Here is a 27,402-nt window from a genome sequence, read left to right on the forward strand (position 1 = left end):
GGAAAGATGCAGGGGGACAATAGAGAGAGATGTAAGGGGCATAATGACACCACAGTGCTGATAGAAAGATCCTGACCACCAGAGTAAGAGAAAGGAGGTCTGAATAGACTAAGAATAGTCAGAGATGATGACAGGGTTATTTGATAGATAGATGTCAATAGCAGCTTTGTACAGGAATACGTGGAAATACAGCACAGAATGAGTTGTGCAAAACTCACCATTGGTGAAGTTGTTAAGAGCTTCCCAGAAGTACTGAACTCTGGTGTCTGTCGGCTCCAGATCCTCAAATCGAGCTGTTGGATAGATTGTTACATGATTATAAACAGGGTAAGCACGGAAAGCATGCATGTCGTTAAGCAGACCAAAGGTGAGTAAGCTAACAGAAGAGTCAAGAAAGCAAGAGCCAATGAGTGAGAAAAAAGTGGAAGACAGAGTGAGCTAAGACTAAGAGGTTTTAATCATCTGCTGGAGTGTTAAAACAAGACTAAATATTCACAGACCGAATTTATTCTATGCCGATTACATAGGACTGCAGACTTATCTGACAGTAGATATAATATTTTAAAATCCATCAAACTTTCAGCAGTTACTCTTGGGTTATTTTGGGCATTTTTTTTCATATTCAGGATATGGTGAGAATTGTGGCCATACTCTTGCCCCCTCTTCTGCCCCTTCACCGCCTCAGTTCTGAATTTAGTAAAATGGTTAGAGGCAACATTGTTGCCACAAGTGAATTGTAAATAGTGGCTAGGAGTTAGGAATATAAAATACCTTACAAAAGTCAAATTCAGGAAGTAACAGTTTCTTACACTTATATCTGTTCAGCTGCAGTATCCACCTCTTGGGAAGAAGTTACCAAACAAAGATCTATGGGGCTGATGTGCAAAAGGTTTTTTCTATTCTGCTCTGTGGGAAAATGTGTAACTACACTTTATAATAAGAAAACAAAGGCTCTAGTGAAACATAGCTTATATCCTGATAGCAGATGTGATTTAAAAACACTACCACGTTGGTAGAGGTAAGAATTCCTTCTCAGCAGGAAGAGGCCAGGGAACAAGCGACGGTGTATCATGTAGATAAGTCTACTACAGTCTTACAAGCACTTCACAAACAGTTTTCTCCCAGTAAGAATGTAGTACTAGAACGACAAATGTTTACAAAGCTCCCAATAACCAGATGAATCCATTGATGATTTCGTTTCAGCTTCGAGTACTTTGGCTATTCCCTGTAATTACTGGGACTTGCACAATGAGATTTTTTGCGACCAACTAATTGAGAGAACATCCAATAGAAAAATTCAGGAGTGTGTACTTTTCATGGAAAACACAGATCTGGAAACTGTAATAATCATTGTCAAAGTGATTAAGAATTTGGATGCTTAATTCAATCAAGAGTCTTCTCCTACTGACCACTTTCAGTGCAATGAGATCACTCTCTACATGAGGGGCCAACGAAAGTCATGAGGGTCAGGTCAGAAACGAAACCTGAATATAAACAGGACTGAAAAAGAGAATGTATGTAAGAAAAATGTTGTAGTTTCGAGTGTGGTAGCAACAACCACACATAGTCAGCCCAGAACTGGCCTGCATCAACACAAGCATGCTTCAACTGTAACAGAGATGTCATTTTGCAAGGGTTTGCCCCGTCAGTTGTGTTCAACATAGGATAATAGTGAATGTACCTAGTGCTGGGGGTGGAAAATGAAAGTTCTGATGTCAATATTGTTGAAAACAGTGTTGGTGGAAACTGTGTATGCAACATTAAAAGAAACCATGCAAGGTGGGTTTAAATGGTGGGTTCTAGGTTGACTCTTACTACCATTGGGTTGGAGCCATTCAAAAAAGTTCAACCTGTGAATTAGCATCCTCTGTAAAGATTTTTACATATGGATAGGCCAAAATCGAGGTTGTGGTGGAGTTTTGATGGACAGTTGGAATTTTTATGGTAAGACAAACATGTGTGTGATCTACGTAGCCAAGTATGGGTCAGATATGCTGGGGTGGGACGAACAGGCAGAATTAGATACAATTCTGGACCCAAACCACCCTGATCAAGTTATTTCAAAGTACCGTTTAGCCAATATCAGATGTGAGAATTGCATGAATGTGTCCTCCTCCAGTAAAGGTTGGCTTGGTCGTTTTCCAGCCATTTTTAACAAGAAACTAGGCAAGTAGTATGGATTTGAGCACAAGATTGTATTGAAGAGTGATACCAAGCCTGTAGCCTGCAAGATTTCACAATCAGGAATTGTGTTTGAGAACTGAATTGGAGACTAAATTGAATGGGCTGTGTGACCTTGATATTACTGAACCTATAGAAGGTGCTGAGGGGCTGTCTCAGATTGTCCTAGCTCTATAAAGTGAATTCACTTTGAGGCTGTGTATGGATTTACGCGATTTGAACCAAAACAGCTGTTGATCGCAAACCTTCATCTAACATCAATGACATACTGTGCAGGTTAGAGGGAGGAGTAGTATTTATCACACTTGATGTCTGCGGCATATTCCCTGGTTATATTGTCTGCGGATTCTAGGCACTTCCTTTATTACTCCCCTTAGAAGCCTTCCATTACAAATACATGCCTTTGGATTGGCGTCAGCATCCTCAGTTTTTCAGAGACTAATGAGATTCATGTTCCATGGTTACTAAGGGGTGTTTTATTTCCAGGATGACATTCTGTTATTCTGAGGTAATGTAAAGGAACATGACTAATGCCTCACCAAGGTTCTAGCTATGCTAAAAGATAAACGATTAACATTGCATGCCGATAAGTGTACATTTGAACTTAGTTGAGAGGATTACCTTGGACACCAATCAAAAAGGGAGATTTGGAAAGCCACTGAGGAAACTTCTTGCCCTAAGAACAAGGAGCAACTAAAGTCTTATTTGGGCCTGGTGGATTATTCTAAACGTGTTCCTTTCTTTGTCCAGAAGACTGCACCTTTAAGGATTTTACTTAAGAAAGGCAGTGCATATGATTGGAACGTAGAATGCCAGATTGCAGTAGAAACCATTAAATCAGATATTGTTCAGGCTTTGCCTTTAAAACCTTATAATCCTCGTAATTCCAATATCATCATAGTCACTGATGCCAGTAATGACAGTTTGGGTGCTTTGTTGTTACAAAAGAGGAGAGATGGCAGGGAAGAGGTGATTGCATTTGCTTCTAGAGCACTTCGAGCAATTAAATAAACTTATTTCACTATTGAATAGGAAGCAATGGCGATTTGTTGGGGCACTCAGCATTTTAGAACTTATTTCTTGGGTGTTCTACTTGTGTTACACATTGCTCTACTACTCCACCAACGGTTTGTGATCAATGTCCAGGTTTGCCAAATGGCAATATCATTTGGTAGAGTATTATAACAAAGCAGAGTATGTCCCAGGTAGGAAGAATGTGGTTGCTGATTACTTGTCCAGAATGCTGCTGAGTACTACAGAAGAATGCAAGAAGGAGAATGAAATTGTGGTAGGTACCATGTATCAAATATTGGAAAAAACAAGTGGAGCTATTTCGAAGCAAGAATGGAGGGATGCTCTCAAACGTTATTTTGTTTTGCCTCAGGTGAAGAGTTGGCTGAGTGGTGATTGGCCAGATGCCAAGTGTACTGAATTTGGGCCTTATTTTCAAGTGGCGGATGAATCAACTTGTGTAGAAGGTTTTGTGTGAAGGGTTGAGCAATAGGTGGTGCTGAGTGAATTGAGGAAAAGGGAATTGGAAATGGCACATGAGGGTAATCTGGGAATTCGTTCAATGCAACAAAGGGTCGGAAAGGATTATTGGTGGCCAGGTATTGACAAGTCTGACGAGCACTGTGTGCGTGATTGTGACAAATGTTTGTTGAGTGATAAAAGCCATGTCACGAAACAATTGCCTATAATTCCAGTGGAATCAGATATGTATCCCTGGTCATAGTTAGGTTTTGACATTGCTGGTCCCCTAAGAGATCCAGGGGAGGTGTCCAAGTATGCTTCAGTGTTGAGTGACTACATGCCTAAGTGGCAGGAGGTTGCGTTTGTGAACATCGAAAAGCGAACCATCATAGATTTTCCATAGGAAGAGTTTGAAAGGGAAGGGTATCCCAATGAATTGGTGACAGATAACAATAAACAATTGGTGTCTGAGGTAATGTGTACATTCTTAATTGAACAAGGCATAAGTCATAACTGAATTTTTATTTTATCATTCCTGGACTAACGATCTAGCAAAACTTGTCAATCGCACACTGAAGGATCAATTGCATCTCCACTTTTGTCAATAAGTTAAATTGGAGGTGAGCCATCAGTGAAATGTTGTGCGCCTTGTAATACACACCCAATGTGATAACTGGCGTCAAGCCTTTTGTGTTTTTGAGAAGTCAGGTCCTGGGATCCAAACTGAACAGGAAATGGATGGGTTACCACACAATGAATCCTTCTCGATTGGGAAAAGTAGTTGATGTTAGGGAGCAAGTTCAAGCTGCTTACAAATGCAACGTTGACGTGGTGATGTGTGAAGGCAAGAGTGGGTTGTTGGATAAGGATAAAGAAGCTTGGTTATTAAGCAAAGGGAGAAGCAAAATATTATTTTTCTGTGCAAATTGTTCGTATTGTGTCCCTAGCCATATGCATCAGCGATGGTCGTACATGGAATAAACACAAAGTGGCAATGAGTCCTGAAGCATTGTGTATCTGCACGGGATTTAGCAAAAATGATGATACGTTACAAATACTAGTCAGGAGGATTTTTTTGTCCTGCACGGTTTAGTTTCTCCAGGCACCTGCCTGGCTATTTCAAAGATGAAGTTGTTTAGGGCTGGACTGGCCGTAACGGGCATCAGGTGTTTCGCCTGTAGGCTGGAGGGGCGGGGTGGAGAGCCGGTTTTGCAGGAGGGGGACTTTCTGACAAAATTGCCAGGGCTCCCACTCCGACTCTGGCGTTGTTGGGTAACTTTGGGAATGTATGTGTATTTTGTGACTCATTCTCAGTATGGAGTTCTCTTAGTACATTTGTTCATCCAATTGTTCAAACACTAAGTTTTGTTTTGTTTATTTCTTTTCTTCGTTTTTTTGAATGAGGGGGATGTGTGCGGTCTATTTGTGCACATCATGAATCTATGGACTCCTAATGTGCAGAGTGTTCTCCTGAACGTTGGTGAGGTGCCGACAGTCGGTAGCTATAGCCTGTTCCTGAAGTAAATATTTCTTACCTTCTTCATTGATACAACTTCATTTCAGAATCCCAGCAACATTTAGAACCTAGAAGGCTAGCGCTTCAAACTTTGTCTGCTAGTGAACAGGCAACCATATGGATTACCCCGTGTTCTAAGGAACTCCTCATAAACTGTAGGTTTTGGCTTTCATTTGTCTGGGGCACAACCGAGTCCCACAAGCTAATGGACAGTGAACTACAGAGTATGGAAGAACGTCTCTAATACAAGCCAGTCTTCCTGTCAACATATTTTTAACATGATCAACAATCAAAAGAGATGTAGCAGTATTAATGCAATTTTCCAGTTGGCATTGAGAGCATTCTGCACATGTAATGCATTTCATATCACCGTTCCCAATTACATTCAACAGGTTTGCATTTTTCTCAAAGGAGGAGAGATTTGAATGTAGGCCAACAAATGGCTTGCAGTTTGCTGGGATTTGGGGTCTGGCAGATCTCCAAAACTTGAACTGGAAGAGCAGGAAGTGGTCATTTTGCAGAGTGAAGCCATGGGTGCAGGGCACTGCTGTGTTGAGTAGTTTAATCGGAATATGTATTCTGACACTGGCTTTCAGTCTCAAACAGCAAATATTGTTACCTCTGAGGAGACACTAGCTTGTACCTGATGGAAAGAAGCACATTGCTTCTTATGCTGTGGAGTCATGTATACAGGTGAGTCTAGCTCTCATCAGTTTGAGAACAGGCACATGATCAAGCAGCGCACTCTTTTCAGAGAATGCCATCCGAGAGCTGGCTACTGTTGCTCTATGTTTGTGTGCACCTAAGTGTTGCTAGGAGCTTTCAAAGATTGTGGATCATACAGTCAGAGGTCATTAAGGCCTTCCTTTCTTTCAGGCAGCAGGAGGGGTGTTCTCCGAGATAGTTTGTTTGCTGCATCCCTTAGGTCTTTTTCACTGAGATAATTAAAAGTTGGCTTCTAATAGTTTCTTGAGGGTCCATCCGAGTGTGGACAAGATATTTTAGTGTGTTCCATCGACATTTTAAGGCCACTTCGGGCTTGGAAGGGAGGATGTCAATCAATGACTGTTTTGTCATGTATGGATTAGTTTGCTTCACACAACAGGCCAATGGGTGCTTGGAGCTACACCTATTAGTACTCCCAGGAACTTGCTTTCAAGCATGCTTGATATTAGACACCACAATCTAAGCATATAGGATCCAAGACGTAGTCCTAGCAGCACTGTGCTTTCTCTTAATATGTAGATGAAAACTATGTGTGCCTCCTGTTCATGTTTTGGGCCCATTCTTGGTGGACGTTATGTTATAGGTTATGTTACGTTAAAAGTAATTTGTAGAGCGCACGTTCACCAGGTAGTTGATATGCTTTTCCAAGGCAAGGGTTATAGTAATGATGTCAGCATATGAGCATGCCATGACCTTTCTGCGTGTTAGATGCCCAAGTCTATTTATTCTTCATGGGTCTGAATGCAATTATTTCGGTTTTTGTGGGTGTTGACTTTGATTCCAGTGGCTGGTATGCATTACAGATAGTGTTCATTTACAGTAGAAGGGTCAACTAGGTTGGGATTAAGCATAGACCCAACCAATACATAACAGTACAGATATTTACTGGTCAGGGGCTGTGTCTATTTTTTGGGAGGGAAGGGGGGGGGGTACTTAGTTACTATTTAGAAGAGGAGGGGTCTACAAACTTTTCTGTATTAAGAGCTACTTATCTTTAGTGAAATTTCTCCCGAGATTCTAAAAATATTAGAGATATAACAGTAATCACATAAAACAAGATTACATTAGCGGACACCGTATGGAAGATTACCAGCAGCTATCACCTCCGTGCACCAGGCATGGTTGCAGCAGTAATGTAAACTAGGCGCAAGACCTGCAAATGCTTTCAGTGTGGAATGCCTCAATATGGTTATGACATAAAAGCCATAGCTGCAATGTCCCTTGCACCAAGTTAATAATATTAGTAATAGGTCTCCATAACACCATTGGATACTTATCACTCAAATATAAGCATTAAATATATTTTGGAATTCAACCATTATTCCCCAAACAAAGTTATGAATTCTGAACATGCACATTTTCATCTTTAATACAAGCATTTCTGTTTTGGTGTACATATATATTAACACAACCAGCAAAAGCTTCTAATTTAGTTTACTGACTTAACATAAGAGAAACTTACAGATAGCTGGATAGCTGCCAGTAGCTCACAGCAACTCCTTTGAGAGCCCTGGTTTAGAGCATACTGTTGTTCACCTGATAGATGTTACATAGAGCGTGCCTACATAGATCAGTGTCTAATTCCTTTGCAGTGTTGCTGACCTTTCAGAAAGGGCCCTACTGGCAATGTACCTAATTTTTGCCCATAAGCTTTTTTGACAGCGGTGATCAAGTTTATTACTGTTGGGTCTAGACGAGCATGATGTACTTTCTCCCACAAATGGGGCTTGTCCACTGAATCAAAATATGCACTGAGGTATATGAAGCAGACATAAAGAGGATTTTAAATCGAGATGGATTTTTCTAGCATATGCAGGTCATGGTGAAGAAGTGATCAAAGGGGGACTGGCCCCTTGTGAATCCTGTTTGGAATATGGGAATGATTATAGCCTGCTGAGTTCATTCGTCTAACAAGGTCAACAAGTGCCCCAAGGGAGTCTCCTTTGTAGGTTCCGGAAAGATACTGGGCTTTAATTTCAAGCTCTGCTCAGTTTACATTTTTAAAGTATAAGAATTGGACTTCTCTTCCATGAGGGTTGTAGAATCCTTTGGCTGACATGACCACTCATAGGACCTGCACACGCACACTCAGCACCAGTTTGCTTTGGATTCGATCCATATGTCAGGTAAGGGATATGGGACTTCACCTAGACTGAGGGTCAAAGATTTTTGGACGAATTGCGGCTTTGGGTGGATGACTTGGCCTGGTATAAGAGTTTGTGTAACGGAGGGTTTTATCTTCCTACACTACTGGGAGTCCAGATATAGTACAGTTAGTTGTACAGTTAGTTAGGGGGATTCTTTGAGGCTGTTATGGTATGGTTCATTTTGCTATGGAATAAACAGGCGCAAGCATGAACGTCAAGGTTTTATGGGTAGTTTGTGTTGCCAGGGCAATTTTCACAGTATCCTCCATTTGTTTCTTACTTTAGAAGCTCCAACAATTCTTTTTGAGGTAGAGTAAAAGTGCTACGGAAGGCTGAGATGAAGATTATGTTGGAGGGTTCCGGATCACATAGCTTCACAGAATTATTTTCTATAAACTCAATTATATCAAATGGCTCCTTTGATCCTGGTCATGCTGCTTGCTGTTATGTAAATTAGCAATCATGCTGAGCATCTGTGCCCCTTCTGTGCTTTATTTTATAATCTGAATATTGCAGTTAAACATCCTCACTCCCTTAGGCCAGTGTGCAGCTGAATGGCAAGAAAAGTAGGAATCCCAGGTCCTTCAGGAAGGCACATTTTCTCGACTTGTTACTATGAGTAGCAAGAGTAAGCATTTTGAAGTAGGTTTCCAGAGGCTTTTTTTGATGGGGGGGGGGGGGGCGAATAGGAAGTACGACGTGGGAAACTGCCAACTCAAGGACTATTCAAGCGCTTTTAGCCATTTCAGAATCAAGTTATTGGCAGTGTATGGAGGCACAGGGGACTACTGTTCACATAACAAAAATCTTTAAATCTTTTTTCCTTAAGCTTGAAGGAAAACTAGCTTCAGTAAAAACATATTTCATCAAAGAGTGATCAAGAACTTGGCTGTCAGCTGACCCTATGTCTGTGTGATCGCTACCAATCGTAATGAATGCCTTATTTGTGAATGAATGATAAGGTAGGTCGGATTGTGAACCACTATAATTCAAAATTGTGTGAACCTACCAATCTGTACATAGGTCAGTTCACAAACTAGTCAGAAAAATACTGGTTGCAATTTGGGACTAGTATTTTGCAACCAGTGTTTCATACATCTGACCACTAGTGGTTAATAAAATAAGGGGTATTCCCTATTTAATTTAGTTATAATATCTGATAACGGATATACAAATACCTTGAGATATTCAGAACTTCAAAAGAAGATAAATGTGACAGATCTACAGAACTGAGTATATTCTTCATTTCAAGTGGTAAAGAAGAAACAAACCTGTGATTGTTTTGATTTCACACAGTGCCCATGGAAACATATTCTAGGTTCAACAGTTGATTAAGTTACTCACTTAGTTTCTTTAAGGCCTCCACTGTGATTTCAGGATCACCACAAATTTTCTTTTCCAGCTCTTGCCAGATCAAAAGATCAAGGACAGCCTGGGGCACAACCTTCAGCAGGCCAGCCTGCATCGCTGCAATCTGAGATTCAGGAAAGTTGAAGGTGATACAAGGAATGAGAGGGTGGAGAGTAGGCAAAGAGGGAAGAACAGAGGGAGACAAGAAGAAATATCATGATTCAGACGTGTATTGAGAGAATGTGTGTGTATGAAGCTTGCATGCTGTGCCAAGCTAAAGGTGTGTTTAGGAGGGAGGGCATGAACCTGACAATGCTGGTCCATTAGATGAAAATGACATCACATCATGCCTTGATGAAGCAGACATGTCCCCTTTCCTAACAGGGATGGTTAGCAAGGGGCAGCCTGTGCGTTAGTATATCTGCTGAGTTCTTCTGATTGGTCAAGTGGATGTGCTATATGACTGGTCTGGCTGTTCTTCTAAGGAGAAATGGCAGTTTGCAGGTGGGAGCTGGAGAGCACAGGCAACCCGGAAGGAGTGTCGACCTGAAAGAAATCCTACAGGTATTGGGACTGAAGGGAATGGGTGTGCTCCAGAGGCAAACAAAAGCTGATTGCTGACAGTGAGCAGCCATGCAGAGCCTGGGTAGCTTGTGCAGCCCTGTGACCAGATTGGGTGGAACGTGTTGGGTCATCCCTTACGTAGCTACGAAAGGTGCAAAAGGCAGACTGCATGAGGTGAAAAGTGGCAGCGAGGCCCAAGGATCTGAATGTAGCCCTAGAATCCTTGAAGCGCTCAAGTGCTGAGTCCGCCTTGTCACTGAACAGACGACGGCCATCAAAGGGCATGTCAAGAAAGGTGGACTCGACATCCCAAGAGAAACAAGATGTCCTCAAACAGGTGTAGCGCCTCAAAGCTACTGACATAGAAACCGTTCTGCCCAGCAAGTCCGAGGTATCCAGCCCGCATCGAATGGTGAACTTAGCTACGTCTCGAACCTCTGCCCCTGGGTGAGTGAGAACGGCCCGAGCCTCCACCGAGCACTGCGGCAGCACTTGCGCAACTGTATCCCACACCGTATGTGTATGACGACCCAAGAGGCATGCAGTGTTCACCGACCACAGTGCTAAGCTGGCGGAAGAAAAGGAATATGCTACTTACCCAGAATGCATCTGTTCTTGGCATATAGAGCTGTAGAGTCATATGCTGTGCATAGATCGCCATCTAGTGTTGGGTCCGGATGTTTGCACTTTGTTTTCCCTCAAAGAGTGAATAATGGAGTTAGTAAAAGTAGTGAATCCATGTCTCGAAGTAAGATGTTACTGCAACAGGTACAGGTACCCGGGGAGGCCCGTCGGGGCATATGACTCTACAGCTCTATATGCCAAGAACAGATGCATACTGGGTAAGTAGCATTTTCCGTTTGAGGCATAAGAGCTGTAGATCATATGCTGTGCATAGACTACAGAGCAGTTATCTTCCAAGAGCGATGGCTAACCTGTAGCTGTTGCAGTTGTTTTAAATAGTGTACATTAAAGTGATTGGCCCACACTAGCTTACTGTTTTGCTAACACATCGACACAATAATGTTTTACGAATGTGTGAGGTGTAGACCATGTTGCAGCTTTGCATATGTCTTCTATGGGTATATTTCCTAAGAATGCCATAGAAGCCACCAGTTTGCATGTAGAGTATGCTCTAGGGGGAACTGTTAATATTCGTTTTGCTTTTGCATAGCATATTTGAAAGCATTTGACTATCCACCTTGCAATACCGGATTCTGATATGGGATTGCCATTATGTGGTGGGGAAACAGCGACAAAAAGTTGGTTTGTCTTACGGAAAAGTTTTGTTCTTTCTATGTAATAAAGTAACGCTCTCTTCACATCTAAAGTGTGTAGGGCACTTTCTGCCACAGAATCTGGTTGAGGGAAGAACACAGGTAACTCAACAGATTGACTGATATGAAAGGCAGAAATGACTTTAGGAAGGAATTTTGGATTGGTCCTAAGAACTAGTTTATGTTGGTGCATCTGTAAAAAGGCTTCTTCTATAGTTAGTGCCTGAAGCTCACTGACTCTCCGCAGTGATGTAATAGCTATGATGAAAGCTACTTTCCACGTGAAAAATTGCAGTTCGCATTTGTGCAATGGTTCGAAGGGTGGACCCACTAGCCTGGTGAGAACAATGTTGAGATTCCCCACTGGAGCAGGTGGATGTCCTGGGGAAATGACTCGAGTCCTTCCATAACATCTTTGATGATAGGCAATTTAAATACAGATAGATGTTGTCTATTTTGGAGGTATGCATTTATTGTAGCCAAATGTAAGCGTATGGATGTGTACGCTAAATTGGAATGCTGTAGATGTAACAAACAACATATGTTTTGAACAGAAGCATCAAGCGGGTTGATGTGGTTGTTAGTGAAGTATACTACAAACAATTTCCACTTTGCTGCATAGCAGGCTCTCGTGGTAGGATGTCTAGCCTCTTTGATAATATTCATGCAGTCTGGCAGTACGTTACGGTAGCCAAACTCTAGGACTTCAGGTGCCAGATCGCCAGGTTGAGTTGACTGGGGTCTGGATGTCTTATGTCTCCATGGCTCTGTGTGAGGAGATTGGGTGCAAGACGTAGTTTTTGATGAGGAAGTACCAACAGTGCCAACAAGGTTTTAAACCAGGGTTGACGTGCCCACGTGGGAGCAACTAGGATTAGTGTCAGGGACGATTGTTTGAGTTTCCGAACCACTCATGAAATGAGTGGGAGAGGCAGAAAAGCGTAAGCAAATATCCCTGACCAATTCATCCATAGTGCATTGCCTTTGGACAATGGGTGTGGACACGTGGACGTGAAGTGAAGTTTGGGCATCTTGCGTTTAGGTGTGTGGTGAACAGAACTGGGTCTGGGAAGACCCACGTTTGAAAGAATGGGAGGAGAACTTGAGGTTGTATTCTTATTTGCGGATTTGTTTTGTCTGACGACTGAGCAGATCTGCCATCTAATTGTTCACTCCCCGAAGGTGTTCCGCTAAGAGATACAGTTTGTGATGTATGGCCCATTTACAGATGGTCTGTGCTAGCTGTGACAGCTGGAGAGAGAGTGTGTGTGTCCCCCTCCCGTTTTTGTATGTAATACATCGCTGTCATGTTGTCTGTACAAATCAAGACAGTTGTGCATACTAGATGAACTTGAAACGCTTTCAGTGCCAGAAAAATTGATAGCAGCTCTAGGTCATTTATATATAGTTGTTTCTGTTGCAAGCTTCATATGCCCTGAATTGTGTTGGTTTGGAGATAGGCTCCCCAACCCTTCAGGGATGCATCCCAACCCTTCAGGGCCGTCTTTTCTCGGGAAATGCGGCCAGGCTGTGGAACGTTCTTCCTTTACCACTCCGTCAAGAACCCAGCCTGCTCGCATTTAGAAAAAAGTTAAAAACAGCACTGTTCCCTAAGATATAGATAAGCTGGCTCTATACACTCTAGGTTTCCGATGTTTATTTCTTCTGTTTAAAATCAAGCGCTGGGATGCTTCAGAGTAGCCATGCGCTATAGAAAAACCTTTTCAATTCAATTCAATTCAATTCAATCTGATGCTAGTACTATCTGTGGCAACGGGTCGCTGAAGGGCCGCCCTTTTAAAAGGTTTTATGTGTTCCACCACTGCAGAGAGCGATGGGTGCGGCTGTCTACCAACTCTAGAACTGATAACAGAGGGATTGCGTAAGGGATTATTAGGATGCAAGACGCTATCATTCCCCGTAACTACATGAACACACGAGCTGGTAAAGAGTGTTGAGGCTGAAACTGAGACAGCAGTGCTTGTATATTCTGGACCCTGGCCAGAGTTAGGTATGCTAGAGCATTTTGTAGGTCTACAGTAGCTCCTAGATATGCTTGAGTGTTGGACGGTTGGAGATGAGATTTGGACAGATTTACTGTGAATCCCAGTTCGTGGAGCAATTGCAGATTTTTGTGTGTGGCATTAGACAGCTGTCGTGTGAGCTGGCCATTATGAGCCAGACGTCGAAGTATGGGAAGACGTGAACATGTTGTCTTCGTAGATGGGCTGCAACCACTGCTAAGCATTTTGTGACAACCCTGGGTGCGGTTGTTACTTCGAATGGGAGCATCTTGAATTGATAATGCTGGCCTGCTAACACAAACCTGAGGTATTTGGGGTGCAGGATTGTGAGGGGATGACGAACCTGACAGGCCCGATGGTGGAACATACGCCCCCACAACACCCACAAAGCTTACCTGCACTGTCGATGTCCACCCGATTCCAGCGCAGGGAAAAGCCAACCATGAACGTAACACCTCCCCCATGTCCTCTCCCCGTACAGCAGTCCGTGGAACAGGAAGAGGGGGTGGCTAACCCCGGAAATAGATCAGCGCAGGAGGTGAAAAGGGCCGGGGACACGACCAGTCGGCACGATACAGCCGGGAGGAAGGAGGAGAAGAAGCAAGCGGACCGAGATGGGGGAAAAGGAGAGGAAGTCGGAAGAAAGGCTGACGAGGAAGAAGCAGACACGGGAGACCAGGAAGAAACCGAGACGTGGTAGGAGGAGTGGTGGTCCCCACAGTAGGTGGCTGAGAAGCGGCCGCAACTCAGGAGAGTTGCCGCATAGCCGGTGAGTTTCTAGAACCAGGGGGAAGAGGGACCATGGTAACGGGAGGTTTCAATGTGTACAGGAGGGCGGCGGGAGGTTTAAAGATGTACAAGAGTGAAGCAGGAGGTTTTGCTGTGTACAGGAGGGAGGCAGGTGGTTTAAAGAGACTGAGGGGACCGCCAACTAGATAGCCGAGTAAGCCTCGTTGTTTTCTTTATTTTTCCTGATAACATTGTTCTCGGGGAAACCCAGGAGCGTAATTGGGCTATAAAAAAGGGGGTTTGCATAGAAAACCAGATTCCTAATAGTACTGCTCTTCTTTATAGTAGAACACAGATATTTGTTGCACTATTCCCTACCCTGTCCCATCACCTCCGCCAACTCCTGTGCAAGTCCCGCCCTGCCATTTACTCCTTCAACCCCCCCTTTCCTCATATCGCCCTAACTCCCCACACTTTCCTCTAATCCCGTGTAGTATTTTGCACCAACCGGGTGTGGTGACAGAGACCATAGTTTCTAAGAAAACCATAAGAGATGAACCCTAAAATCAGGGACGGCTCCTTCTTTCTTTCCTCTACTGAGCCTCCTGGGGAAGGACCATCCAACTAAGAGACGCCCCCCCCTTGACGAGGAAAAGAATATCCAAGACCCATCAAGAAAGAAGACCTGGAACTGCCAATTACAGAACTCCTAAAGACCATAACTGTTCAAACATATTCTTGTTGAATAAAGACCACCCCACTGGCCCACTATTTACAGCCTCCACGTCTGTTTATCCAGCCTGCCCTCCCACAAGGATGTATTGGGATATGAAAGTAGGTTTCCTATAAATCCAAAGTGGAGAGAAAGGTGCCCTGCTGAAGGAGCGGAAGCATTTGGAGTCTTACCATATGAAAGTGGTCCGACTGAATGTCACATTTAGTTCTCGGAGGTCTAATATAGGCCTAAGAGAGCTGTCCTTTTTGGGCATTAGAAAGTAGAGGGAGTACACACTTTACCCTCGGTATTGTAAAGGGGCAAGTTCCATAGCTCCTTTCTGCAACATAGAGAGAACCTCCTGCTTTAGAAGTGTACATGTTCTTGTTGTAAATGCTCGCAACGCACGTTGGGGTTGGAGTAGGAATGACAGTGTTATGTGCAATAGAAAGAAAATCATATTTCTTTCTGGAGTCCCCTCACTCACCAGGGTTTCCCCACGGTGACATGCTTCATCATTGGGGCCATCCCAGTCCTCTATGGGCTGGGGCGTACTACGACTTGCGAACTACGTAGGAGCACTTTATTGTGATGGACTATGTGTGGTGCATGTGATGTTGTGAGAGCGGAGTGGTAAGTGTCAAATATGATTAAAAATACCTGCCAAGTGAGCTATAAATACATTAATTCTGGTTCCTGGGTGGTATATTAAAAATGGGGTAGCAAATTAGGGATCCTACTTACAATGGGTAAGGTATGCCTAATCACTTATGCAAACATGTTTCGAGATACCCCTATCTCTTCCTCAGGGCTACACAGGGGCCAGCCCTGTGTACGCCACTCCTAAACCGTGCTATAATTAAGGAAAAAAGTGAAAATACTAGAATTAATGCTGCAGGAATAAAGCATGCATTAGTACATACATCCAAATTGTCACGTTGTACATTAATAAGGGACCTAACTGCGCCCCATGGTCAGCGGAGGATCGTTCTTGTCCGCATATGCGGTCCGGAGGAACACTCGGAGGTGACAATACCCCGCTATCCTGTACTACAAATTTGGGCTGGACAAGAAGTAAGTTTCCATGTGCAGGGATGAAGACTCTCAAACCTTCTAGTGTGTGTTTTTGAGATTATAAAGCTGAGGGTTGTTGACTTAGAAACCGGGATTTTGGAATCCGAATGGGGATAGATGAGTCTTTTTTTTCGGAACAGTTGAACCCTGGTTGCTGAGGCTCTTAACTTCCCCAGACAGGAGTGGGCTAAGATGCAGTGTTTGTACCAGGTGAAGTGTTGAGTTTTGATAATTGCGATTGTGAAGGGTGTCCAGTGGCTTTGATCATTTGAGTTGATTTCTTTGTGATGTGTAAATGAGTCAGAGTGCACATCCAAAGTAATCGTTTGAAGTATCCAGTGTGTGTGTGTGTGTGTGTGTGTATATATATATATATATATATATATATATATATATATATATATTTTGTTTTTTTTCAAAGGTCTCAGCATTTCAGGGTGCACTCAACAGCCCGCTACCTCGAAGGGCTTTCACGTTCTCGCCCCCACCATCCGGGTAGTTAGGTTCGTCTGACGCGTTTCTGTGGTCCATTTCCACTTCATCAGAGGCGTTCTCCTGTATCCACTGAACTACGCTTCTTTTAAAGCATGCTATATATATATATATATATATATATATATATATATATATATATATATATATACACACAAACCTTCCGACGCACGGGGTACTGCTACAGAAAAATTCTCCGAATCCAGTCGGAAGCCTGGGAGTAATTCTAAGGTAAGGAATCTATAACTAATGGTCTCTTTCAGATAAGAGTTGCAACAGACCGACCCCAACAGTATGTGGAAGAAGTATGTAGAGCATGTATATCTACAGTCCCACCTGCTATGAACATGATATTTTCTTACAGTCACCAAGCCTTTGAGCAGGTCCCACAGGCCAGCCCTGCTGCACCCCCGTGCAGCCCTGTTGTGGTGTTTAATTACGCCGCAAATGAGGGACGGGTGCACCTCCATGGAAGAACACACTGTGTGCCTCCTCATCAACACGAGAGACTATCGCGACCAACTGTGGTTTTATTTTTGGGCAATTTGTGGGGAACTTCACAGCTGCAACTCACTTGAGAATACTGTGAGCACTTCAAGATCCAGAAGGCCGTGGTGACGGCCGCGCCCACCTGGGCGTGGACTTATGAATTTAAAAGTGACTTGCTCATTGCGGGCTGTGTTCCCTTACCTACCTGGAGACCCTGATGAAATGCCGCCAAGCATGAAACGCGTTGGGCAACGCAGGACTAAGATGGCGAAGCGCTTGTGCTGATAATGGAAAGCCGTTCTTGTCATGAAATAAAGAGGATACCTTTATGCACTCGTGTGGGCTGACTCACTGCAGGCAACCTGTGTGTTGGATATATATATATATATATATATATATATATATATATATATATATATATATATATATATATATATATATATATATATATATATATATATATATATATATATATATATATATATATATATATATATATATATATATATATATATATATATATATATATATATATATATATATATATATATATATATATATATATATATATATATATATATATATATATATATATATATATATATATATATATATATATATATATATATATATATATTTATTTTGTTTTTGTTTCAAAGGCCTCAGCATTTCAGGGTGCACTCAACAGCCCGCTACCTCGAAGGGCTTTCACGTTCTCGCCCCCACCATCCGGGTAGTTAGGTTCGCCTGACGCGTTTCTGTGGTCCATTTCCACTTCATCAGAGGCGTTCTCCTGTATCCACTGAACTACGCTTCTTTTAAAGCATGCTATATATATATATATATATATATATATATATATATATATATACATACACACAAACCTTCCGACGCACGGGGTACTGCTACAGAAAAATTCTCCGAATCCAGTCGGAAGCCTGGGAGTAATTCTAAGGTAAGGAATCTATAACTAATGGTCTCTTTCAGATAAGAGTTGCAACAGACCGACCCCAACAGTATGTGGAAGAAGTATGTAGAGCATGTATATCTACAGTCCCACCTGCTATGAACATGATATTTTCTTACAGTCACCAAGCCTTTGAGCAGGTCCCACAGGCCACCCTGTTCAGCCCAACTATTTTTTAAACAATTTGATTAAGGTTTTAATAATTAAAATAGTACGTCTTCTCATTATAGAACACATTTACAAACCACATTTGATCTAGGAGTATTAACGTGAATTAAAAACTGTATCATACCATGCAAGTATTCATCAAAACTTGAGTAGTTATGCCTCCCATGGGGTATTAACTTCAATGAAATATTCTTCTCTAAATCATTGAAATTCCATCCAGTCCCCCAAATCTTGACGTGACCTTGGGGCATCCTCTGCATTTATATTTGCGAATTTCAAGTGCCATACAACAATCCAGACCCTTAACCCACACTCCCAAATCTGGTGGATTTATATTTTGCTTATCAATTTTTCTTTTTTAGACAACAAGACAAAGGTGCAATAATGATAACTACATCTACCAATTCACATTTAGGTCACTTATGTGAAAACACGCAAATTTGGGCATACTCTCAATTATTCATAAAGTGACTTTCACTGGTGTGTTCCATACTTACTCTCAGAAGGGTTTGATTTGTGGACATGCCTAAATTAATGAAAGGAGGTCTACATCTTGCAACCCACACCACAGACATCGCAAACAGTTTGAAAATGCAACCCTACCAAAAATCCATAGGTTGTGTTTGGTGATGTACTCTCTGTGCAGGCATTTTAATTTAATCATTTGGAATTGGGTGGCAATGATGACCACATGTGGAACCATTTTGACGTCTTGCCATACCTAAGCTGTAACATATTTGAAGAACTGTCCCCGATACAGATATGAATTCCTTTTGGAGGGGTTTGAAATAACACATTTGACATCGGTCATCATGTCTCCTAACTTGGACACTCCAGTGCAGTTGTGGAAAGAACGTACCTGGCCAAGCCAACTACTCAATCACTTTTGAGTTGCTCTTGTTAATTTACGATACACGCAGGGCCCCCACAAGGATCACAACCCAGTTTTAGGACATGACGTGACCTGGGGGCAAGTTTGGGTCAAGTCTCCCACCATAGAGCTAGTGCATTGGGTATGTTAATAACAAGGGCCACTTTTCAGTTGCATATGCAAGGTCAAAAAGTGTGACATTTAGGCTCTTGTTACATATGATTAGAAGGGGAATGCGATAATACACAATTATATCTGTGGCTCCAATTACACCATCGTACTTGGATTTTGAAAAGATTTTATACAATAATTAATAGAGCCAAAATTATTAAAGTAAGGCGAGTGAAAACTTCTATTGGGATTTCAAATGTATAATTTTGTAGTTGCTAAAGTATGCGTGGTTGGGACAGCAACGTTTTCAAGAAATTGCAGAGTGAAAATTTTAGTTGCAACGTCTTAATTATAATCTGCTTTTGAACCTTCGAATAATAAGAAAGACAATTTTCCAACAGCCTACAGCTGAACTATTTATTTAAAGCATCACAATGTATTCATGCATGAATTAAAAAAATCAGGTTGTGTGATATGAATTAGTACAAAATGTTCCATAAATAATCTCATATATAAGAACAATTTAACATGAATAGTGAAATGTGGTAAGCGACACATTTATTTATTTTATTTATTTATTTTATGTGCTTATAAAGCGCCAGACTAGACCCCTGAAGGGGTATCTCCGCGCTATGACTGCAGATGGGAATGAGAGTAAAAATGTGTCCAGGGGTAGAATGACAATTAATAGCTGGGAAACAGATGGGTTTTTAAGTTTTTTCTAAACGTCATGTGGTTGGTGATTGACCTCAGTTCGAACGGCAGTGAGTTCCATAAGGTAGGTCCGGTGTGGGCCAGTGCACGGCCACCCTGTCTGGTTTTCTTAATTCTGGGTATTTTGAGTAATTGCTGGTTGCTGGAGCGCAAGGAGTGTCCTGGGATGTAGGGCTGAAAGATGTCAATGAAATACTTAGGGCCCATCCCCATTAGGCTCTTGTGTATGGTACACAGAGTCTTGAACTGAACTCGCTTCTTCACAGGAAGCCAGTGAAGCTGAGACAGTAGGGGGCAGGATAGTGTCCTGGGTGGAGCATTCATGACGATCCTTGCGGCAGTATTTTGAATGACCTGCAGTTTCTTGATTTGCTCCTCATTGGCTCCGTGGAGCAATCCATTGCAATAGTCGATCCTACTGATAACAAGAGCCTGCACCAGAGTTTTCCTATGGTGATCCGGGAGATAGGGAAAGACACGTCTTAGCATCCCTATAGCCCGGAAACAGGTGCCGGCTACTTGATTGACGTGGTCCTTGAAAGTGAGTTGTTGGTCAAATAATACTCCCAAGTTCTTGACCTTACTTTTGGGGGTGGGAACAGGACCCAGTTCCAGAGGCCACCAGTCTGATGACCAGTGTGTCGTCGCTTGACCGAACAACATAACTTCGGTTTTCCCGACATTGCACTGCAGACAGTTTGATGACATCCAGTCTGCAATGGCTCTCATGCCACCTGCAAAAGATCTTTTTATTGCAGGTGTAAGAGTTTTAAAGGGAAAAAGAAGTTGGGTGTCGTCAGCGTACGATACAGGGGTGAACCCGAAAGATCTTGCTAGGTTGGCAAGGGGGGCCACATATATGTTGAAAAGTGTGGGGCTCAGACAGGAGCCCTGTGGCACCCCCTTATTGAGCTCCCTGTGGGTGGATTTGTGGGAGCCTAGCCTAACCTCTTGGGAGCGCCCGGACAGGAAACTCTCCAACCATGCCAAAGCCTCTCCCTCTATTCCCACCTCCTTCAGGCGATGGAGAAGCACCTTGTGAGACACCGTATCAAAAGCGGCGGAAAGGTCCAACAGCACCAGAATCATAGAGCAACCATCATCCAGTGCCATTTTGATGTTATTGGTCACTGTTTGAAGTGCTGATTCTGTGCTGTGGTTCGGCCTGAACCCAGATTGAGAATGGTCCAGGCCTTCCGTCGCTTCAAGGTGTTGAGAGAGATAGGTGTTCACGTGCTTCTCCGTGATCTTGCCTAGGTAAGGTAGGAGAGAGATGGGACGTAGGTTGGACAGGTCTTTCCAGGGAGATGATGCCTTCTTTCTTATCGGGTTCACCACTGCCTTTTTCCAATCTGCCGGGACTTGGCCTGTTCTGAGGGAGGTGTTTACCATTTCAAGTATATGGGGACCTAATAAAGGGAGCAAAGGACCGACCATTTTAGCTGGTACAAGGTCATTGGGGGATCCTGTTTTTATATGGGTACAGAGGGTAAGAAGCTCTGTGTGAGTAATGGAGGGGAAAAACGTCAAAGAAGGTTTATTGTCTAAAGCGGGAATTGTGGTGGGGCAGATTTTAGTTTGATTTTTGCTGGAATTGTTGGCAGCTAATATTTTTTCATAGATAATGTTGATTTTATCCTCGAAAAACAGCAAGACTTTGTCGCACAGATCCTGTGAAAAGTCATCTGAACTTTCACACGCCGTAGGTTTTATAAAGTTTTGCAGGATATTAAAAAGTTCTTTAGGGCTGTTGCCTGCTTCTGCTATTTGTTGTGTCAATTGTAGTTTCCTCGCTGACTTAATATTTTTGTAGTATTCTGATTGGGCTTTTAGGAAGATCAGTCGATTGTTTTCAGTTTTGGTTTTTCTCCAGGCTTTCTCAATACGTCTACATTTTTGTTTCTCTGCTCTCAATTCTTTTGTATACCATTTTTCTTGTTTTGACACTGGATGTTGTTTATGTCTTTTTAGAGGAGCAATGGTGTCAATGGTTTTTTTGATAGATTTATTCAGCTTGGCTAAAGCAGTGTCTGCTGTATCAGATTGCAAAAAAATAGGATCTGTGCATGCCTCTTGAGCCGTATTGGCATTAACTTTGTGCCATTGACGTCTCCAAGAGGGGGGGGGAAGGGACATTCTTTATGGGTCTCGCAGGGGTTGGTAGTGTGAATTCCAACAAAGAGTGGTCAGTCCACGATATGCTTGTAGCCAGGGAACAGTTAATTTTGGTAGAATTAGAGAAAATAAGGTCAAGCATGTGTCCTCCTATATGAGTAGGTCCATGATTTTTTAATTCCAAGCCCAGATTCAATAAATCTGTGATTAGAGCCGTGGATTCGGTTAACATTGGCTGGTCAACGTGTATATTAAAATCACCTAGAAGCAAAAAATCTTCTTTTGATTTTATATGTGGGGCTAAAATTTCTTGAAGAGTGAGTGCAAAATTAGGATCTGCTCCCGGTGGTCGATAAACCAGGGCCCCTTTCCAGGTGAAATGATTAGTTAAGTGAATTTTAAAAAGCAGAGTTTCTAGTTGTGCGTTTGAATGTTGTTCAATAATAGTACATTGTATATGATCCCTATATATAATTGCTAAACCGCCTCCGGTTAATTAATCAACAATAAAGAATGCAATGCCATATATTGGTTTTGCCAACACCTACCTGTTCCTTGCTCTCTTCCAGGCGCGCCTTTTGCACCAGGCGGATGAACTCCTTGCGGTCCTCGTAGCGTACGGCCTTGTTCGCACCGTTGGGGATCAGCTCCACCACCTGCTGGTCACTGAGCACAGTGGTGTACGTTAACTCTCCACAGAACTTGAACTCGAAGGTCTCTTTGTCCATCACTTCCATCACCTCCAGCAGCTTCACCTAAGGGACATAGAAGTCAATACAGAAGTCTCTATACAAGCGATGAGGGAATCAGAGTCTGAAATTTCGCACCGGGATCTGGAGATTTCACTTCATTGGCAGGAACTTGGACAGCAGGGAAGATTGGACTGTGAGCACTTTAACATGCAAACATACATCCTTGTGATCAATCACTATTTTATAGTAGACCTTGGCTAACGGTACAACTTCACAACAAAACACAATCAAAGTCCATTGGTGAGTGGAAATGAGATGCCTTAAAACCCTGAAAGAAGGTCAGACAATGCACCTTGTTCTAAATTGTACAAGTATCACATTTCATGTCATCTCACATGGTCATGGAGCAATGAGAAAAATGATAAGGATTATCATGCATATCAGACTTCTATCACAGCAGCCCCAGGACTTGCCTATACTTCTAGCCCTGAAGTAGCATTATAAATCACGTCTTCACACTTAACATGCAGTACAATTCCTGTGGAAATGATTTTTTTAAATGTTATTTTTATTTGTATTTCCACATTTACAACTTGTTAACATACAGTACATGCTAATTAGTAAATAAATGTCGCAGTTCAAGAGCAGTATCATTCTATGCATAGCATCTTCAAATTACACGTATTTGTGTATGCGTGGGGGCACCAGACTCCCATTTAACTATGGCTGTTGCACAAGATATATCTTGAGAGGTTCCTTATGTCTCTGGGTCTGGAACTCTGGGGTAATAATTCTGCATATGCTCTAAGCTGTTCTTGGCAATATACCAGATCATGTCCTTAAATTTAGGCTCTCTGCCCCACCCATCTACATCTACAGGTCCACCATCTTGAACAGGGGCCGCTCCCACCTCTCTCGAATACTCAGAGACCGCTCTACATGTCTAGGCCAGGTGAAAAAAGTCTGCCCTTCCCTGCACCCCATCAGAGCCATCAGTGCAGGAATGGGTAGGAATTTGACATGGATAATCCTCAATCCGCTGCTAGCAGTTATGAATTCAGTCTGCTGACGGCAGTATGCGCATTGTGCATCTTCCATAGTGTGTGCCTACATGCCCTCCCAGCCCCGTCTGGCTCCATCGTTTGTAAGCGTTTGTGATGTGAGGACACTTCTGTAGTCTTAAAACTACGTGCGATGGGCCTTCAGTTTGAAGCATATTATGCAATGGGATTAGTACCGGTGGCTCCTTGGGGAAGCTAGGGGTAGTCGTCTTAAAGTCCGGTCTTAGCCATAGGTACATAATGATCTCAAGGGGAGTGGAGTTATTTTCAGTGAAACATTCTTCCCTAATTTGGAATCTCCCCTCTACATACAGGGCCCACCAGGTACGCAGATTGTGGCGTTATAGCATACGACGGCATTACGCTTCATGCGTTACCCGAAGATTATATTGGTATTTCAAAGGCAATGCCGGTGAATACACCATAAGGTGCCTGTAGCTTTTTTGCAATGCTTTTTCAGGCCTCATTCGTACAAACAATGGTTGATTCCCTCTCTACAGCTGTCTGTCGTTCCTTCCTGAGAAAACCAGAAAGTGGCACAGGTGCCATGGACCCCAGCTCCACTGCCAGGTGTGGCAAGAAGGGATGAGGATTGTACCAATATGTTGTGTAATGTTATTGGCACTTAAATAATATAGTTCTGGCTCCAGAGGGTTTTTAGAGGGTATCCAACTTGCTTCTGGTTGCTTGCCCCCCACAAGCAAGATGTATCAGTTGGGTACAAAGGCTCTTAAAGAACTGGCGTCTTGGGGTATGTGGTATGTCTATGAACAGATATAGCAATTGGGGTAAGAAAAACATTTTCATCAGTGCAATGTGCCCGGCCAGGGACAAAGGCATCGCAATCCACCTGGTAATGTGTTAGTAAGGGAGTTTAACACCCTACCATAATAGGCTCTCAGTAATTCCTCCTTATTTCTGGAAACTACTATGCCTAGATATACAAGTTCCACTTCACACCACTTCAACTGATATTCTGACAGAAAAAGGGGGGGGCTATTTGGGGTGACTGGAAAGATTTGAGATTCCTCCCAGTTTATTGTGATGCCAGAGATTCTTACAAACCTAATGAATTCACTTATTATTAAGGATAATCTGGGGCTATCTAAGATGTAAAGTAATGTCATCCGCATAGAGTGACACTAATATATGGCGGTATGGGTATCTCAGTGCCCACTCCCTATGATGTTGCAGAAGGATAGCTTCCAATGGTTCTACCGCAACAGTGAAAAGGAGAGGAGACAATGGGCATTCCTACCTGGTGCCCTAGGTTACGGCAAAAGTGGGAGATTTCATACCGTTAACTAACATCTTCGCCCTTGGTTTGAGATATAATAAACACAACCACACAGCAAATTTTGGATGGGTAGCCCATGCTTCTCAGTACTGCCATCAGGTAGTCCTATTCCAGCGAATCGAAAGTCTTTGTGGAATCAAGAAATACTGCCACAGCATTGAGCTCTGGTTCCATATCTTGAATGATGGTAAACAATGTACGTAAATTGTGAGATGTGGCTGACTGGAATGAATCCTCGAGTAGGCCTTGCCTGTTGGCCAGCAGCTTTGCATGTATTTTTACATCGTAATTTATTAAGGATAGTGGCAGATAGGTTTGCTGGCTTCGGGAGAGACATAAGGAGGGCCACTCGTAGAGTGTGCGGCAGGGTTCCGTTCTGCAGCGCCTCCTCATAAAACTTATTTAAGGAAAGGGGCCAATGCGTTGCAGAATGTGGCCGGAAGCCCGTCCGGGCCCATTGCTTTGCCTGCCCCCATTTGCAAGATTACAGCCCTGATCTCAATCAATCATAACCAATCATAACATTTGTATAGCGTGCTACTCACCTGGAGGGGTCTCAAGGCGCTGGGGGAGAGGGGTACGTTACTGCTCGAAAAGCCAGGTCTTGAGTTGCTTCCTGAAGGAGAGATGGTCCAGGGTTAGCCGGAGGTGGATGGGGAGGGAGTTCCATGTCTTGGCTGCCAGGTAGGAGAAGGATCTTCCTCCGGTGGTGGCTCTGCGGATGCGTGGAACGGCGGCGAGGCTGGTTGATCGTAGCTGGCGGGTGGGAGCGTAGAAGGTCAGGCGGTTGTTGAGGTACTTGGGGCCCAGGTCGTGGAGAGCCTTGTGTGCGTGGGTGAGGAGTCTGAACGTGAACTGACGAGGAGCCAGTGCAGGTCTCTCAGGTGGCCGGAGATGTGGCTGTGTTGGGGGATGTCCAGGACGTGTCGTGCGGAGGCGTTCTGGATGCGTTGGAGTCTTTTCTGAAGTTTGGCTGTGGTTCCGGTGTAGAGGGTGTTTCAGTAGTCCAGTCGGCTGTTGACGAGTGCCTGGGTGACCGTCTTCCTGGTTTCGGTGGGGATCCACTGGAAGATCTTTCGGAGCATGCGCAGGGTGTTGAAGCACGATGATGAGACGGCGTTGACTTGCCTGGTCATCGAGAGGGAGGAGTCCAGGATAAAGCCCAGATTACGTGCGTGGTCCATTGGCTTGGGAGTGGTGCCCAGGGCAGGGGGCCACCAGGAGTCGTCCCAGGCGGAGGGCGATGATCCAAGGATGAGGTATTCCTCAAACTCAGCTGCGAGGAACTCTCGGTGTGTGTCTAGGTAAGCATTTACATCTATAGGAGTAGATCACCTAGTGGTGTATAGTAAAGAATAATATTCCCTAAAGAACTGCATTATGGCCTCTGTGTCTTCCAGGGGTATCCCTGCTGAATCTTTAACTTCCATAATATAGTTGGAACATCAGGGTATGCGTGTTAGCTCCGCCAGCGCTTTTCACAGCCACCCCCCCTTTCCCCCATTCTCCTGGCTCTGTGGTACTTTATGCAGAAGAGGCTTTCCCTCATCTATGTTCAGTGAGTGCTTCCTTTATTCTTGCTGGTTTTGTCCCATCCTTGTCAGCATGAAGACCACCCTCCAGTTCTCGTAGTTCCCCCTCTAATGTCTTTTAATATGCCCCCTGTCTTGGCCATACAAACACCTCTTATGGTCACTTTCAGCGCTTCCCATACTGTTGCCGGGAGGGTACCAAGTCTAAGTCAAATTTAAGAAAATCATCCACTTCGCTCCTTAGCCAGTTCTAACTAGGATATCCAGTAGTGCATGTGTGGGGAGCCTCCAGAACATGCTCGCCAAGGGATTCCCTGGGGGATTGATCCGAATAAGTTCAAGCTAGAGGTTGTGTGTCTGTTCTCCATGTCGTTACTTCCCTCGACACCAGCCAAAAATCAAGTCTCAACCAACTTTAGTGCACATGTCCCCTCCCTGCGTATCTGGTGGGCAAACCCCCGTGCATCTACCAAGCTGTGGTCTTCAGTAATCTGTTGCACTTGGCGTTGTGCTCTGGTATGATGGTGTGGTTGGGGATGAGAGTGGTCAAATTCTGGATTTATAGTAAGGTTAAAGTCTCCACCCCAGATAATGTGTGTGGATCCTATATTGACAACCACCTCCCACAGAGTGTTAAAGAATGAGTAATTATCTATAATTGGGGCCATAACAGTTTACTGTGACCAATTGTGATGTCATCCTCCCCCATGCCACACAATATCTCCCTCGTGGGTCATTTATAACTCCCTCTTCGACATAGAACGTGTTCGTCTTTATGAGGATGGCAGTCCCTCTTGAGTACGAAGATTATGATTAGAAATACCTATGTGACTCCTATCGCGCAGTGAATGTGTGGTTGGCCGCAGGAGCCAAGTGAGTTTCTTGCAGCATGGCCACATGCATGTGATGCCTGTCTAAGTAGGCCAAGAGATCTCTTCTCTTGCGCTGATCTTTCAGCCCTGTACGTTCCATGTCACCAAATTCAGGCCCGTCTGTTGCCTGTCACCTTTCATTTGTTCATGATCTACTAATGAAAGCTGGGTCCTTGCCCCTCCAGGGGCTGGTTTTCCTTGGTCTGAGTGTGTATCTCAATTCAAATGCTGCTCTACTCGGCGTT

At 43.4% G+C, this 27,402-nt stretch overlaps 1 protein-coding gene across 1 annotated transcript in view; it reads right to left on the reverse strand.

Moving 5' to 3' along the window:
- HECTD3 (HECT domain E3 ubiquitin protein ligase 3) overlaps positions 1–27,402 on the reverse strand; it is a 376,275-nt gene that overhangs the window by 26,331 nt on the left and 322,542 nt on the right. Inside the window, exons 16-18 of the mRNA XM_086952299.1 lie at positions 22,252–22,458; positions 9,388–9,517; positions 219–293 (exon numbers count right to left, since the gene is read on the reverse strand). Of these exons, the coding sequence (XP_086808425.1) occupies positions 219–293; positions 9,388–9,517; positions 22,252–22,458 (412 nt within the window). The remainder of the gene's footprint in view (positions 1–218; positions 294–9,387; positions 9,518–22,251; positions 22,459–27,402) is intronic.

The sequence above is a fragment of the Lissotriton vulgaris genome, chromosome 1_1 (assembly GCF_964263255.1).
Source record: "Lissotriton vulgaris chromosome 1_1, aLisVul1.2, whole genome shotgun sequence".
In the NCBI taxonomy this organism is placed as follows: Eukaryota; Metazoa; Chordata; class Amphibia; order Caudata; family Salamandridae; genus Lissotriton; species Lissotriton vulgaris.